Here is a 15,206-nt window from a genome sequence, read left to right as displayed (position 1 = left end):
TTAGAAAGCTGTCAGACTTGTTCTGTGATGTAGTGAAATTGTTTATTTTTTTAATTGTATGTTTACTTTATTTTTTCATCAAATAAATGATTTCAGAGTTGTTGCCTGGAGCGCTCTGTTTCAGAGGTGACTTCCGTAAGGGTGAGCTCGAGGTTCATGCTGTTCTCATAGCATCAAAAAGGGTCGGATGCTCTTTGGCAAATTGGATGCATCAAATGCCTATTGTAATGAATTACCTGGAATTCTAGAATATGGCTGATAATTTTGTCTCGTATTTAATACCAGGCTACTAAGGCTAAAGCCATATACCATGTCACAGTTCTGCATAGTAATGCCAAACAAGTAGTAGAAGTCCAGATCCTAAGGGAGGTCTGGTGTAAAGCATGTTTAATGACTCATTGATGCTTGTGTGTCCTTTTCAGTGACCGGTATCACATAAGATCTTAGTGTATCTTTAGCCTATATCGTAGATAGGGTTTCTCTCTTATTACTGAGTTGACTTGAACAGCAGGGGATGGCACGGATGCACCTTCCTTTACTAGTGCTGTTCAGACTTTTGCGTACTTGACAGATGTTTCCAGGCGTTATTTAATCCTGTCACACCACCTACTGTTGAAATGCAGACATTGGGCATAAGCGCTTCTGTTGCCTAAATCTTCATGTAATCCCCTTCACGCCATGCTTTCTAGGTCTTGGTGCAAACTGATGGTTTCTTAAGCATTGGTGTTCAAGAGTGGAGTCTCCGTAGCAAAGCTGATGTTGAATGAAGTGGAATTACTAGCTATTTTTGTCATGTTTCAACTCTTTCTCGCATAGTTTAAGCATAAGTAAAATAGGGTTATAGTGGCAAGAATAAAGGAAAGAGTATTGTATTTAAAGAGAAGATGGAGTATTCAAAGTAAGATTTGAAATGCTGTAATAATCTCTTCTTGAGTAAGATGAGCTATGTCTGTCAAACTTGAAAATGGCAATAATGTCAGAAGTCAAGTTATTTTGTATATTAGATTTTTGTATATGAATAATACCTAAGTCTGTCTGTCTTGTCTCTGTTCTTGTTTCTGTACAAGAACTATGACTGCTTTTCCATGGTTATTTGGAGTACTATATAAAGACATTGGCATCTAAATTTTAAGTCAGAGCTGATATTAGTCAACTCAGTGCTTGCAAGACAAGCCTGTATATACATGATTTCTTTTGGACCTTTTTAGTTTTAGTCTGGGTGTATGCTTTTCAGGAATAAATGAAGCGTAATAAACCAGCTACACTTTCAGCAAGAAACTTTCAGTTCAGTTCGTTAGTAGTACAAAAGCCAGCTCCTGTCTGAAGGTGGCACACTTCTCAAATAGGTTGATTAATTTAGCTATTGGGCATTTGTATTCAAGAGCTCAAATGAAAACAGCAATTAATGCAAAAATGTGTCTGCAGCAGTTGGCCATTGAGAACTTGGTTCCAGGGAGTGCTGTTTAACTAGTTTTGCAGAACTAGTCGGTTTTAAAGTATATTTATGTGTGTACAGCACGATCTGATACTCTTGTAAAGCAAACTATCTTTTAGCACTCTGACAGTGCCCCGTCAGAGGGGAAAAATCATCTCTATGTTTGGGGGTGGAAAGAAATAAAAGAATCTTTCTTGGATCGTCTTTGAGACAGAGATAATATTTTATGGGATTGCCAGTACAGCTAACCATAGTACGCAGAGGTAGTAGAATGCAAGAAAAACTTTACGTGCATGCAAATGTTAGCCTTGAAGCCCAGTCTGTATAGATTTTGATTTAGTCCTGAGTTGAACATGCAGGTAAAATTGAATTGCTTATGTCTTTAGAACTGTTTTGCTGATTAACAGCATTATTTTCAAGGAAATAGGGTGACAGAGCACTGGGAGAGGTTGCCCAGGGAGGCTGTGGAGTCTCCTTCTCTGGAGATACTCAAAACCTGCCTGGATGCCATCCTGCACAACATGCTCTAGTTGACCCTGCTTGTAAGTGGGGTTGGGTCAGATGATGTCCAGAGGTCCCTTCCAACCCCTACAATTCTGTGATTCTGTGGAGCTTAAAAACTAGAAAGCATTTCTTTTATTTACCATGTCAATATGAATTAATTATGTCTCTTTTGCATATTATTTTTAATATACATAAATATTTCTTTTTGTAGGCATATATGTAGAAGAGGCAACTGCTTAAGCTTCTTTTCAGTTTTGTTTTTTGTTCTTCTCACCTCTCCCCCCAACTCCTTCCCCCTGCCGTTTGACAGGTGTAGGATCTTCACCAAGAGAGAAACATGTCTCCATGAAAAATTCTCCAGCCTCCTGGGCTAGCTCTAGTAAACCTCTATCCAAATCCAAAGTGCCTGTCAAAAGATCAGGGCTGGAGAGGACACCTAGCATCTCATCGCTCAGCAGCACTCAGAGTGAGAGAAGTCTTTTCAGCAGTAATTGTAAGTATCTGTCAGTATAAAGAGTTATAATTGTTACCCAGCAATAACTGTATTGAAAAATCCCATTGAAAGGAATCCTGCATTAATTCTCATCTTACTTCTATTTACTTCCATTTACTTCTTCTTACTTCTTCTTATTATTACTTCTAGACCTTACTCTTTTTGCTCCTTAGCTTACAACTTTCCTTCTGCAGACATGTCATCTGAAGGAACTTTGAGCCTTGGATTTTTATTTGTTGAATTGAGATATCAGTACAGCTCCTCTTCCACCATGAAATGTCACAAAACTAGCAGGTGTTCCTGAGTAGAAGTTTCCTTGTATTTACATATAGTTTCATACTTGTCAGAATATTTGGAACAGCACATTACAGGTTTGTTTTATACTAAACACTCTTGTTGGGCTAGATCATATCTGCTTCTAGAGTTCTAGGACAAAACGTGAAGATGAGATCAAAAGCAGGTAAGTGAAATTGCTGTTAGAACATATAACTTTGAATGGCATTTATCATTTTCATTGTAACTGTAAGCACTGCTGTATGACCTGAAGCAGATTTATTTTGATCAAAACTGGGGAGAAAAAAAACAGAACTATCTTTAATTTGAAGCTCTACCTAGGGTCTGTAACAGCTGTACAGGGGTAAAAATGTGAAGGAAATAACACACAATGAACTCTGTCAGACGTATCAGTATTCCCGGCTAGACATATTCAAATGAGCACGTTCAAATATTCTGTTACTATTGCATCATCTGTTCAAATATTCTGTTACTATTGCATCATCTGTTTCATCTTGGAGACTGGGCAAAGGCATTTCCTTTGTGCCAGCTGTCTTTGAAATCTGTCTTCGATGGACTGGAAAAAAAACCTTGTGCTTTAACATACAACTGTAATTTATGTATGCGCATGCATGCACAGGTATATAACAACTAAATTTTCTTGTGTTCTTTTTTTCCCTGAAGTGTCTTCATTAAAAATGAAAAGCTAACTTATTCCTCAAAGGAACGAGTATCTGTAATAAAATATGCACTGCATGTTTTTCTGTCATCAGGCTGGTTCTGTTGCCCTGACAGCCATGTTGACTTTTGCTGCTGTTCAGTTGTAGAACTGTATCTGGAATTCCCAAGCAGCTTTGTCCTCTCTTCATTTTACTCTCTCATGTAACAAAGGAAAGGGTCATTGCTTCATAACAAAGAAATGTATGCAGATTAAGTATCCAAACTGATGGCGCCTTATTTAGAGTGATTTGCTAGCTGGTTTAATCTGTTTTGTCCACCGCCTCGAAGCTTACAATTTTTTCCACTCTGATTCACGAAGAGCAAGCAACAGCAATATGAGAGGTTGAACATGGCTGCAGTCTCCTTGGCTTCAAGCTTGCTTTGATTCTTTTTAAATGACTATACCAGGAGGACTTCGCAGTTGTACAGAAACTAATTTTTCTCCCGATATTTTCATCAATTCTACACTAACACCACCGACCGATTCAGGAAGCTACTATGATATTACCTTACTGACACTGCTGGTAGTGGCATCTTACAGCTTTTGTATTATTCCTTTGTTAGCCTCGTTTACTGGGAAGAGAAGTAGGTTGTTTCTTTTTATTTCTTTTTTAAAGCATGTAATCTGTTTTACGGATGTTGGTAGATGTATGAAATGTTTTAATTTGCTGATGTTTTTTCCCTGAGATGACTTTCTTTGGTTAAATTGCTGAAATTCATAAGAATGATTTAAGTCTGATAGACAGTTTTTGTGAGTATAATGAATTTGGGTTACATTAGATTCATATGCTAGCATAGAGAAGTTTATATGACTTCGAATCAAATTGTAGAGAGAGTAAGTTTACTTTTTACCCTAATGTCTTATGTGCAGTGCTGTTCCTTTTTTTCTAGTCTTTCATTTAGTCTACTATGCAATAATGTCAGAAAAAAGTCTGTGTTTGTAAAACTAAAGTGGTTTTATTAGATTGGCAGGAGACACAAAGATTGGGATGGAAAATCTATTCTGTGAATGTAATGAAATTTCTAACAAACTGTTGTGGTCCTCATGACTACATTAAATCGACAAATTCCTTTTGCTTGTTTTGATTGAGGAGTTTGCCTCTTGTTAGCAGGAAGAAACTTAGAAAAGAGCATGTTCCTCCTGCTGTGTCAGCTTAGCCCTTTGTTATGGGATGTCCTTGGATTGGTTGTTTCCTGTGGCAGCATTAGTTTCTTTTGTCTAACGATCATTTGAGTTTTATGATTCTTTTCTCTAGAGAGACTCTTACTGTCTGAGAAATTTGGAAATAATGAAATTTGAAATGTTCTTGATATTAAAAGCATATTTTGCATACAAGCTGTCAGATTGAACCTCAAAAATGTGAATTTTTAACAAACTTGGTTTTAGTCGTGAGCTGAAAATACTGTGATTGAACATACTGAAATGTTTAAACTCTGAGGTTGAGCAAGAATTCAAACTTGAATTGCATTAGAATAATTACATACAAAGGAAGTAGTGTTTCAGAAGTTAAAAAAAGCTGATCCTAGCAATTGACCTTGAGCTTCATTTCCATATTGCCAATACTTCATTAAAATTCTTATAGTGAGTGTTTAAACCCTTTAGCTCTTAACTCTTAAACGAGACCGTTTCAAGTCTGTCCGTATTTCATCATGATTGCAATAACTACTGCAAATTCTATAAGAAACCATCTTTGAGTCATATATTAATCAAACTTTGCAAATCTCCCTCTTTTTTTTTTTTTTTTTTCTGCTCTTAGCTCTTTTTAGGTGACTCCAGAGCTTCTAATACAACAACCAGTGCATAAGTGGTCCTGCACCAGGAGTGCTTTTACCCCTAAAGTGTTACTTCCATGGCATGCTTGTGATTTATTGGAAAATAACACAGCGGTTTGTAGGCAGTATTTAACTGCTTGCAGTGAACTCTGAGCGAAAATCCTAGATTTTTAGAAACTCACAGGAAAAGTTGAGGACTGTTTCAGAGCTGATGCTTTCCTAGAACAAGTTAGTTTGAATCATCTGATGTAGGTCAGGGTCAGAGCTTACCAGAGTAACTGCAGCATTGATGTATTATGCAAATTGTTCCTGGTGTATAAATAAATTTCTTTTGCAAATGTTTAGCTTCTGTGCTTTCAGAGGGAGACCCTTTCTCAAAGGGGAAGAAAAAGCAGTTCTGTCCTTCCTTCTGATGTAGATGTACTGATTCCTGGCCAAGAAGCACTTTTCTGAAGCAGTTAATTATACCGTTTATGCTAGTGTATTTAAATTGACATTTAAATAATCTCAAGGCTGTGTGTTCCATCTTTTGATGAATACTTTTAGATATGTAGTTCTTATTACCTTAAAATCAGCCTCATTAAAATATGAGGTAAAATGTGGTATTGTATGAACCCCTTTTTCAACACACACCCCTTCTGCTCCCAACTGGCTTGTGAAAAAAGCAATGGTGTGACAAACTATTCCAACGTGAGTTAGTTTTTGCTTATCCTCTGGTACATGTGATGTGAACTTCTTGCTATTAATCTGTCAATATACCTATTTTTTGAGTAGCTGAACCAAAGTATACTCAATCAGTACTTCAGAAGTCTTTTCATATTTTTTGCTGCAATACTAAAAGAATGCATTGACTCTCCCCAAGTTTCAGTTTTATTTTTTCAACTAAGTTTTCATTGTGACACTAAACCAAACCTCTCCCAAGTTCCTCTGAAATGGAATAAAATGTCTTGTGCAGCATCTGCCCTCTTAGTTGGAAACATGATTTTGACCTGAGTTACAAATTGGTTATTGTCCTATTTTTCCTATTTGGTTCCGCGTGCCCCTTTTTGTGGGGAGATTTTTTTTTCTGTATAACTTCAACTCTTCTTTGGAGAGAGGAGTACGTGTTGGGGGGGGTCATCATCTGAGGCTTGCTGTCACTGAGGAGGTGACTCTTACAAATGCAGACTACAGGAACCTTTCTTAAAATTTGTTTGGCAGCTGCTGAATGGAGTTGGGCTCACCCATTTTTAGTTCCCCACAAGGAGGATGGCAGGAGTGCTTGCGGTGCATTCATGATATCACTGAAACAGAGCTCTTTACACAAAGGAGAGAAAACAAGGAAAGATGTTGCTTGAGACAGTTGTCTGAGTTTTTAATTTAACTTTCGTTTTTTTAAATATTGATTCTGTGGCCAGAATGGCTTCACATACTGCTGATGTTCTTTCTTGGTTTACTCAAACTGAAATGTATTCTGCATTTGCTTTATACAGCATGCTTAGGCTTCTGTTTGTGTTTCTTGATCAATATTCTTTTGCATATGCCCACCTCTTTTGCAAAGTTCAAAGCAGTATGTCCTGTTCAAAGAAATGTTTGTAATATCTTGAGACTAATCTGATATCTTCTGTACAGACTGATCAACTGTAGCAGAAGCATTCATAATATTTTTATTCCAGCTTGTGTTTCTTGTAACTTTAGCCTCAAGTAAAACAGGCTTACTTTATGATTTAATTTTCCACAAGGTAGATGCTGCCTAGAGCAAATTGTCTGTCATTCTGTGTTGTAGCTACAAGTGCCACGATCATCATCAAGAATGGAGAAATGCCTTCAAAACCAGCCTGCTTCAATGGTGCTTCTGGATCTGTCTCTTTGAAAGCAGTACCAAGACCTAGATTACACTCATTGAAAACAACTCCAAAAGGTATCTGGATCTGTTTGTAACTAGAGTGAAACTGAAGTTACCACTGTTGTGGCACCTTACCTTTTGCACTTGGCTGTGTACTGAAGCAATGCTTATTTTAATAAGCAGTGGGCTGGGCAGATGCTGTGAGGAAGTAAAAACACACCAGTGGGGCCTTAGGTTTTGTAAGATCTCATAAGAAGGCTAAAATGTCCTTTGAATTGTAATTGATTGGGTATGTAAGGCAAAAGAGAAGGTCTGCACTGTGGTATGGACTTACACAGGAGCAATATGTCTATGTTTTGCACGGTACGGAGACTAAATGCACTTTATGTTGTACATGTCATCACTTGGGTTCTATGTTGTCCTAGTGGCTTTCTTTTCTGTCACAAAGCTCAGGCACAGGCTCTGTAGCTGCTGCTGACCTGCAGGGTAGACATACTTTGATTTTATCCTCAACGTATTGTTGTCCTTTTCATCATGCAGACTTTAGATGATCTTTGCCCCTTTTGGAACAGAAAATGGATGGGGTTATCACTTTAAGTGAGGTATTCCTGGATAAAATATCTTGCCTGGATGGCATTGTCACGCTATTCGAAGGGAAGGCTCACACAAACTCATTTCTCTGTGATGCTTTTTCTTGATATTCTTCTGACTGACAGAGGGGAACTAGACGTTTGCTCTCTTTTGTGGTGGAGAAAAGGCAATTGTGCTTCTTCATCTTATGCTAAAGGAAACTTAGTTTAAATGTGGCTGTTTGTTGGCTGATAGAGCAGCTCAGTGCTTTTCCAAGTCAAGCCACAAACAGCAGTTGACAACTCATTCTCTGACCAAAATTGAAGACGTAAAGGGAGGAGATAAATAAGCTTGTGCGCTCTCTCTCTTAAATCCTAGTTATAATCAGCTTGCTTCTGACCATCTTTGTGGTGAACTGGTTATTGTAATTGGATAAACCTAATTAAATACTATGCTCCTGCTTTAGGCTTAAGTTTTAAGCTGGCCAAATGTCATGCTGTAATGACATGCTTTAAAATGGTAAACAATGAAAAGAAACAGACACTGCCAGAAACTGTATACCACTGAAACAAACAAGAATTATATGGCTGCCTGACAAGCTGATGTTTTTTTTGTCAGGTCCAGTATCTGCAATGCAATTATGTATTGTTCAACCTCTTCAGTGCTAGGTGCTAGAAACATGCCTTCAGCACCTGCAGGAGCAGTATGGCCAGAAGAAGTTGGTGTTCTCCCTCAGCTTGGCACTGCTGAAGGCTCCACCTGGACTGCTCTGTGTTTTGGGGCTTCCCCATTTCATGAAGACTATTTGGAATCAAGAGACTTGGGAAGATAGGGTCTCAGAGCACATGAGCTGTGAGGAGAGTTTGGAGGAGTTAGGCTTCTTCAGTCAGGCAAAAAGAAGAGTAAGGAGAGGTATTGTCACAGTCTGCAATTTCTTGAAAAGAGCAGTTGTAAAGATGATGCCAAACTCTTCTCAGGAGTACCAAATGATGTAGCAATAAGAAATAATCATAAATTGTGGAGTGGAAGACTCTCCCTTTGGGGAAGGAAACTATGAGGAGGATTGTATAGTACAAGAGCAGGTTGCCAGCAAGGCCGTAAAGCCTCCATTTCTGGAGGCTTTCAAGACTCAGCTGGCCATGGCCAGCTGATCTTGTCTTGGTGGTGACCCTGCTCTGAGTGGGAGGCTGGCTAGCTGGCCTCCAGAAGTCACTTTCAGCCAACTTTTATGTACCTGAGTTGTATTCGTTGCCGTTCTGAGACTTAGGTAATTTGATCTTAGTGCTAAGTTGAAGTCTTCACTGACGTTTTCTTCTACTTACAAGCTTTATTGAAATTATCTTTTATTTCTTCCATGGTGAGTTCTGGTAAAAACAATTTTTAAATGTAACTAAATTTTCTAGATAACGTCTCTTTTTGTATTTGTGGTGCACAAGTGGACTTGTGCATCTGGTATTGAACTGCAAATATGTGATGGTAGACGGCATGTCTTTACTTACCGTCATAGCTGTACTTTTAAACCTGATCTAAGCCTCTACTTCTAGGAGCCAAGGCGAGGTCTGCTTCCTTGAACCAATGCATAACAAAATCACCCGGGCCATTGCACACAGCAAGGAAATTCAGCGAGGCTAGAGGCAATCAGCTGTTGGGTAAAGTAAATTTTTCATTTACGTTCTTGAATCCCTCTGTCTTGAAAAAGAGCGGCTATGCTCTACAACTTCTTAGAATAATTAAGATAATCTGCTCTCCTCACCTGTAGCTCACAGTATTGGAGACTGGCTCTGCAAAGTGTTTCTTATATACTTGTTTATCCATGGGTAAAAGTCAGGACACTTCATGTCTGCTTGAAACTTGCATCCCGTGAGGACTTGGTGCACTTGATAACATCAGTTAAATGCTTTTCCGAAACCTGCTTATAAGATTGTGTACTTGCAAGACGAATCTCAGACTAGCTTTCCCAAGCTTTTTTTTAAGCTTGCTTGTGAGAGCTTGCTGATCAGCTTTGGCTGTTTAGGGTAACATGTACTTGACTTTCCATTTCTGTATTAGGTGTTTGCTTTATCTTTAATTTTTACTTGAAATTCGTAATTAACTACCAGAGTGAATCAAAAGAATAGATCTGATTTCTCTGAAAAGTTCCATAACGCAGAATTTTCAGTTTGGGAGCAAAGTTTGATTTGCGTGATTGAGGTGAAGGGAAACAATTACAATTGTGGTACAAAGCAAATCATTTTTTATTGATATACCTGCTGCGATATCACACGCTTCAGAAATAGTGTGAAGAAAGCTCAGTCTGATAGGTGTTGTAAACAGACCTTCTATAAACTTCTGCTCATTGCTTCTGCACTTATAACTAGCAAAAAGTGCTTTCATTTAATTCATATCATTCAAAATGATGAGGTTCTTAGATTGGCTTTCACATGACTCTGAAACAATACAGTAAGGGTAGATTAACCTTCTCAGTGTTTTCATTTATATCTGACTTGATTGGTACCACATTTAAGAGTGCTGTTATTTATAGCTGCTCTGTGCAAATAAAACAACTGAAGTGTATGGCTGTTAAAAAAAAAAATAAAATAAAAGAGAGAAAAAAAAGTAAACGATACTGGTATGGATAATATTTTTTTCTTCAGTTACTTATTAATCACTCTACTATGCTATATGAATGAGTAAAATGAAACAGTGCTACCTGGCTTAAATGAAGTGTGATAATTGTAATGGAAAAGTTGTTTGGCTTAATAGGAATTCATCATCCGTTTTCCAGATAGATTAACCTTATAACGCCAAATCTTTCTGTCAAACATGCTATCAGCCATCACAAGGAAGTAACTGAAACTGCAGGAGGTTATGTGGAAACAATCTCCAAAGAATTGCTCCCCTTCACTGGCTTGAAGTGTAATTCTGCTTTCTTTTCTGAACATCATAGGTACTCCTGGAAGAAATGGACACCAAAGCCTGTCGTCTTTTGGTTCTGGTGAGTATTCTGAAAGTATTTGTACATATTCTGTAGTGGAACTTAAATTAGGTTTATATGTTAGATTACTGCATTGTTTCCTTTCTTGGAAGGACAGCTTTGCAACAGAAATTCTGTGAACTTTCATTGATTCTGGTTTCGAGAAGTCTTGTTTTTTCTAGTTGCTGTCTTCAGGTTACCCAGCACTTAGAGTAGGTAGTCTGTTCTATCTGTTTTCCGGTGAAGCATAAGGACGTTTTAACAGTAACAAAAAGAAGTATGGCAATGAAACTTAGATGTAGTTTTTGCTGTTTAGCCACGCTGAGGTAAGTAATGATTAAAGCTCATGTGTTATGGCTTTAAAATAAATAAATAGAAGAGTCATGCAGAATAACAGGTTTTTCTGGAAGGTTCATGGTAGCTACCCTTTCAGTGTCAGCTGTCTTTGTATTTCTGTCACTGTAGACTACACTTGAAGATGAAATTATCCAAACTTGTTAGTTTGTGTGTCTGCGTGTAAGGCAAGGGAGGAATGGCAACGGATTGTGGCAGATGGTGTTCCAAAATTTGGCAGTGTTTTTAAGGACTTCACATTGGGTTTGCTTTCCTTGTTTATGCCAGTCAGGGCACCTGGTGCTAGTTTGTCTCTGCCAGGAGACAGAAGAGTCTTCAGATGAGGTTCCTATTCACAGGAATTTCCAGGTCTTTTTCAAGAGGGTTGGAAGTCTAATTTAGATTCCTAAGAATCAGTACATATTTGCTGAATTAAAAACCGCTTTTAATTACTGAAAAGCCCTCTCTGAAAGATACTGAGGATCACTGGGAAGCCCTGTGTCCCCTGAGTGAATAGCAGATGTCTTTTGGAAAGAAGTGCTGTAGCCAACCAGATGTTATGAATTTGAGTCTGGAATTGCTGAGTAAAACAGTTCTGACCTGTCACTTGGGTACTGTGGCAGTATGTTTTTAATTTCCTGCACTCATAATGCGAGTCCAATGCTTTGCCTCCTGCTCTTTTGTGTGTCAAGTGTCTGCATATCAATCATGACTGAGTGCTTTGCTCGAGATTTGCTGTCATAAATCAGGTCTTCACTTATACAAGTATAAGATGTAGCACAAAACACTTACTCTGTTGTTTTAATTTATATTTGCCTGAACTAATGTTAGTTTAGGTGTAACCTGCCAGTATTGCATGAGCTTATATATGCAGTTCTTTTATATAAAATTGTAGAGTGATACTGCTAGGAACATAATGTCTTAATTAGATGGGTCAGGGAAATTTGTGATAAGCAATGAAGTAGAAACTAGAAATTTAAATGGAATTTTTTTCTCTAAATCTGGAATGGCACCCTCACTGTATTTTCCATGCATTAAAGTACTTAGTGCTTCCCCACCCTTTTTGCAAGTCTAACATCCTTCTATCTTGTGATTCATCTTTTCCAAGCTAATAAAGAATGTGGCTGTGTATCTTTGAAGTATTATATTTGCTGCCATAAAAATGTGGGTATAACTCCAAATTGGCCATAACACTTAGAGTGATTGTTTAACAAATTCTTTAGGATCTTATTTTTGCCAGTCGAATACCTGCATTTCAGTATTTGAAACCTTAAGAAACCTGTTTCCTGTACTGAATCAGCTTCCAAAACTGGGTGGTATGTTAGGCTTCTGAGTTAATAGCTTTTTAACTTATACAGAGCATTAGTATAATGTTCCATTTACGCATGCAAGCTTTCTGATAGAGTAATTCACTGTTTTAAGAAAGACTTCTTTTTTTCTCATCTTCACATTTGCGGGTAGTTTTTTAGCAATACAATAAAAATATTGTTTGGCTGTTCGGATGTTCTCTGGTACGATGTCTTAAACTTGAAGAAAAGACAAATGATCTTTTTTCTTTTTTTGAAATGAACTGCAGTAATGCCAGCTGGTACCATGTAGAATGGGGCTCAGTATTTTCTTCTTCTCTTAGTTGCCTTGATATTATAGTAGTGCTTTGTTCTAATGATTGTATCTAGTTAAAGCTTTCATTCTCTTATTTCATTGTTAACTAGTTAGTTAATTCTACAGTTTTAGGCTTGTTCAATGAGGCAGTTGTACCTCACTTCTATTTCTTGAACATATGTTCTGCCTGAAGTGTCAGAAATGTAGCTTCTTGCAGTGGGACTTGGGGGGAGGGGGAGAGAATTACCTTATTAATGCATTAATTGTCTAGCTCAGTAGTTAACGTTGCTTCTAGCATCACTTCAGGAATGAAACAATAGCAGGCATTTCTATGATATGATATCTGTTCTCTGACTCTGCTCTAACCATTTTCCATTCACTTAAAGCAATGACTTAAAACCAGAATACACTTGACAAAGTGAGACAGAGTGTACTGTTAGTATGTCTGCAGAAGTGGAGAGACTTACATATTTGCAGCTGTTCATTACTTGTTCATGTTAAAACATTCATAAGGCTTCTTTTTCTGACCTCTGCATTTTTCATGGGTGATCTTCCAGTGGATCAAGGCATTTCTACAAGTTCTGTGGCTTATTGGTTACAACACTGTCTTTACAGCTAAGAAAAAAACTAACTTACTGCACAAAATATGTTTTATTACTTCTTAACTTGCTAACTACATGTCAGAATGTACTTGTATCCTTCCTGCAATGTCTTAATGTAATTAAGAGAAAACCAGTTATCTTTCATGAGGTGTAATTTTGAACTAGATGAGGAACTTCTTCTAAAATGCTTTTGGTTAATGCTCTTTCCTTTATTTCTCTTTGGCCTCCCTGTAGAAAGTGACCCACCTCTAACACCTGTGCATTATGTTACAGTGCAGTGTATATACACAGTGAATATTTAAATCGCTAGTCCTCCTTCTTGGCTGAAGGTTAAAGATAAGGTACAGTACAGTGATCCTTTTTTACGAAACAAATACCTGTTTTGGCAGTTCCAAAGGTAAAGCTATTACTTTAGGTACAAAGCATGCAAATTCTCATTGGGGACCTTTATCCTGGTGTTCAGTGACTCTGAAAGGGACATGTGGTATAGTACGGATAGCAGGGGATACTTATGCTTGTGGTGCAGCAATGCTGTCAGGAAAGCTGGGGCAGTTTCTGGATATACCATAGCATATTATCAGGTAAGAATAGTATGATTTAGGTCATATCTTTCCAGTATCCATTACAACCAGTTGTTAAAGAAGGCTAGAGAAGCCATGAAAACCAAAGAAGCTTCATCCAAAAATCGTACATCCTCTATCGGGAAATACAGTATTCTGTTTTCTTACTCTCTTTAAGAGGTTAAAAGGTTGCTTGTTTCAGTTTAATAATCTGTGAGAAATGTAACAAAGAGGGGAAATGACTTCAGTTAGATGGCTTATTGCAAAAGTAATAGTGCTGGTATGGTTGTAACAGCTCACAATACTGTCTCTTGAAACAGGCTGTTAAAGGTGCCTGCTGGCTTCTCACTGAAATTTTTACAGTGGGATAGGATGTTTTTACTAAAAAAATGCTCTAGTTCAAACAAAAGTTTATAGAGGGATACTTCTGGGGATTTATTTAACGCCTCTTCCTTTCATGCCCTGTTGAAACCCAGAGGAAACAGAAGGTAAACATCTGTTTCTTCTCATCCTGTAGGTTCCTTGGTAGAATCAGTTAGCTTCAAAATGCTTGAGCTTTCAGTGTCTGGAAAACAAGGGATTAATCTAGGTCACACTGTGCCTGTGCTTTTATAACAACAGCAGCAACAACAAAAAACAACCCCACAAGTAAAACAAAAGCTTGAAGATTTTAAAATGTGTTGTGATACTATATGAAAATGCGTAAATTTTCTTTAAAAATTGGGAGGACTACACCTGAGAGCTGATGAAGATTGTTATGAATGTCACATACTTAGGTCTTCAGTGACTGTTTTCATCTAGTTTGCTATTGGTAGTCTTCAGTGTGGTAATGGCATGTTACACAGTGATGAGACACTACTGTCTTGTCAAACAGCTTATTAGACCTTTCTCCTTTGTTTCTTCTCTGGTCAGAAGGGCTTTCTTGGTGTGGTGTGTTTTTTGTCTTTGTTTTTTCTTTGTTTGAAGAAAAGCTTTTGCAGTTTGTAGAAAAAACTGTGCAAAGAGTTGCATGGAAACTCAAAAAGACCTTGATGCATTTGTGAACACAAGTGCTCATGTGGTTGGTCATAGAGCACCATAGAGTAAGATTGGGGAAATTGTCTGAGTTAAAAACAAGTCAGGAAGAATAGTGCTGTTGGTGGCAGTTGTAGCATAGGTCACAAAGTGGTGAGCAAAACATGCAAAAGACAGAGCAAACCGCTTGTCTCAGCACTTTGAGCAGCCATCTTTGGCTTTATCTTAGTGTTTGCTTTCAATGCAATTTTCCATCTGTATAACATTAGAAACAATGCTGATAACGATGCTTGAAAATATAGATTGATCTTTTTGTTGTTGTTGTTGTTGAGTACCTAACTTTGCAGGTACAAGGTTATTAAATGTGACATTGATCTCCAGTGCAGAAGAGAGTGTGTGTGTGTGTGTATATATATATATATATATATATAAAAATAATCCAAAGGTCTTAACTTGCTTTAAAAGACAAAAAATAAAAAATAAAAAAAAATCTGAGAATGTTGTACAGCTCTATATGAGAGTTTATAACAAACTCAACTTTATTGCAGT

The 15,206-nt window shown here is 37.6% G+C and overlaps 1 protein-coding gene across 7 annotated transcripts in view; it reads left to right on the top strand.

Annotated features, from left to right (window-relative positions):
• The window catches only part of MTUS1 (microtubule associated scaffold protein 1), a 115,020-nt gene that overhangs the window by 41,764 nt on the left and 58,050 nt on the right, over positions 1-15,206 (top strand). For 6 of the 7 annotated variants that reach the window (XM_080589579.1, XM_080589577.1, XM_080589578.1 and 3 more), the window contains exons 4-7: positions 2,250-2,432; positions 6,964-7,098; positions 9,138-9,242; positions 10,520-10,567. In XM_080589579.1, coding sequence (XP_080445705.1) covers positions 2,250-2,432; positions 6,964-7,098; positions 9,138-9,242; positions 10,520-10,567 — 471 coding nt within the window. Of the gene's footprint in view, positions 1-2,249; positions 2,433-2,545; positions 4,011-6,963; positions 7,099-9,137; positions 9,243-10,519; positions 10,568-15,206 lie in introns of those variants that run through there. The other variant, XM_080589583.1, reaches the window with a different exon arrangement.

This window comes from Anser brachyrhynchus, assembly GCF_964034855.1.
Source record: "Anser brachyrhynchus genome assembly, chromosome: 4".
NCBI classification, from domain to species: Eukaryota; Metazoa; Chordata; class Aves; order Anseriformes; family Anatidae; genus Anser; species Anser brachyrhynchus.
Note: the sequence above shows the minus strand (reverse complement) of the source record. Positions and strands in the feature narration are given on the sequence as shown.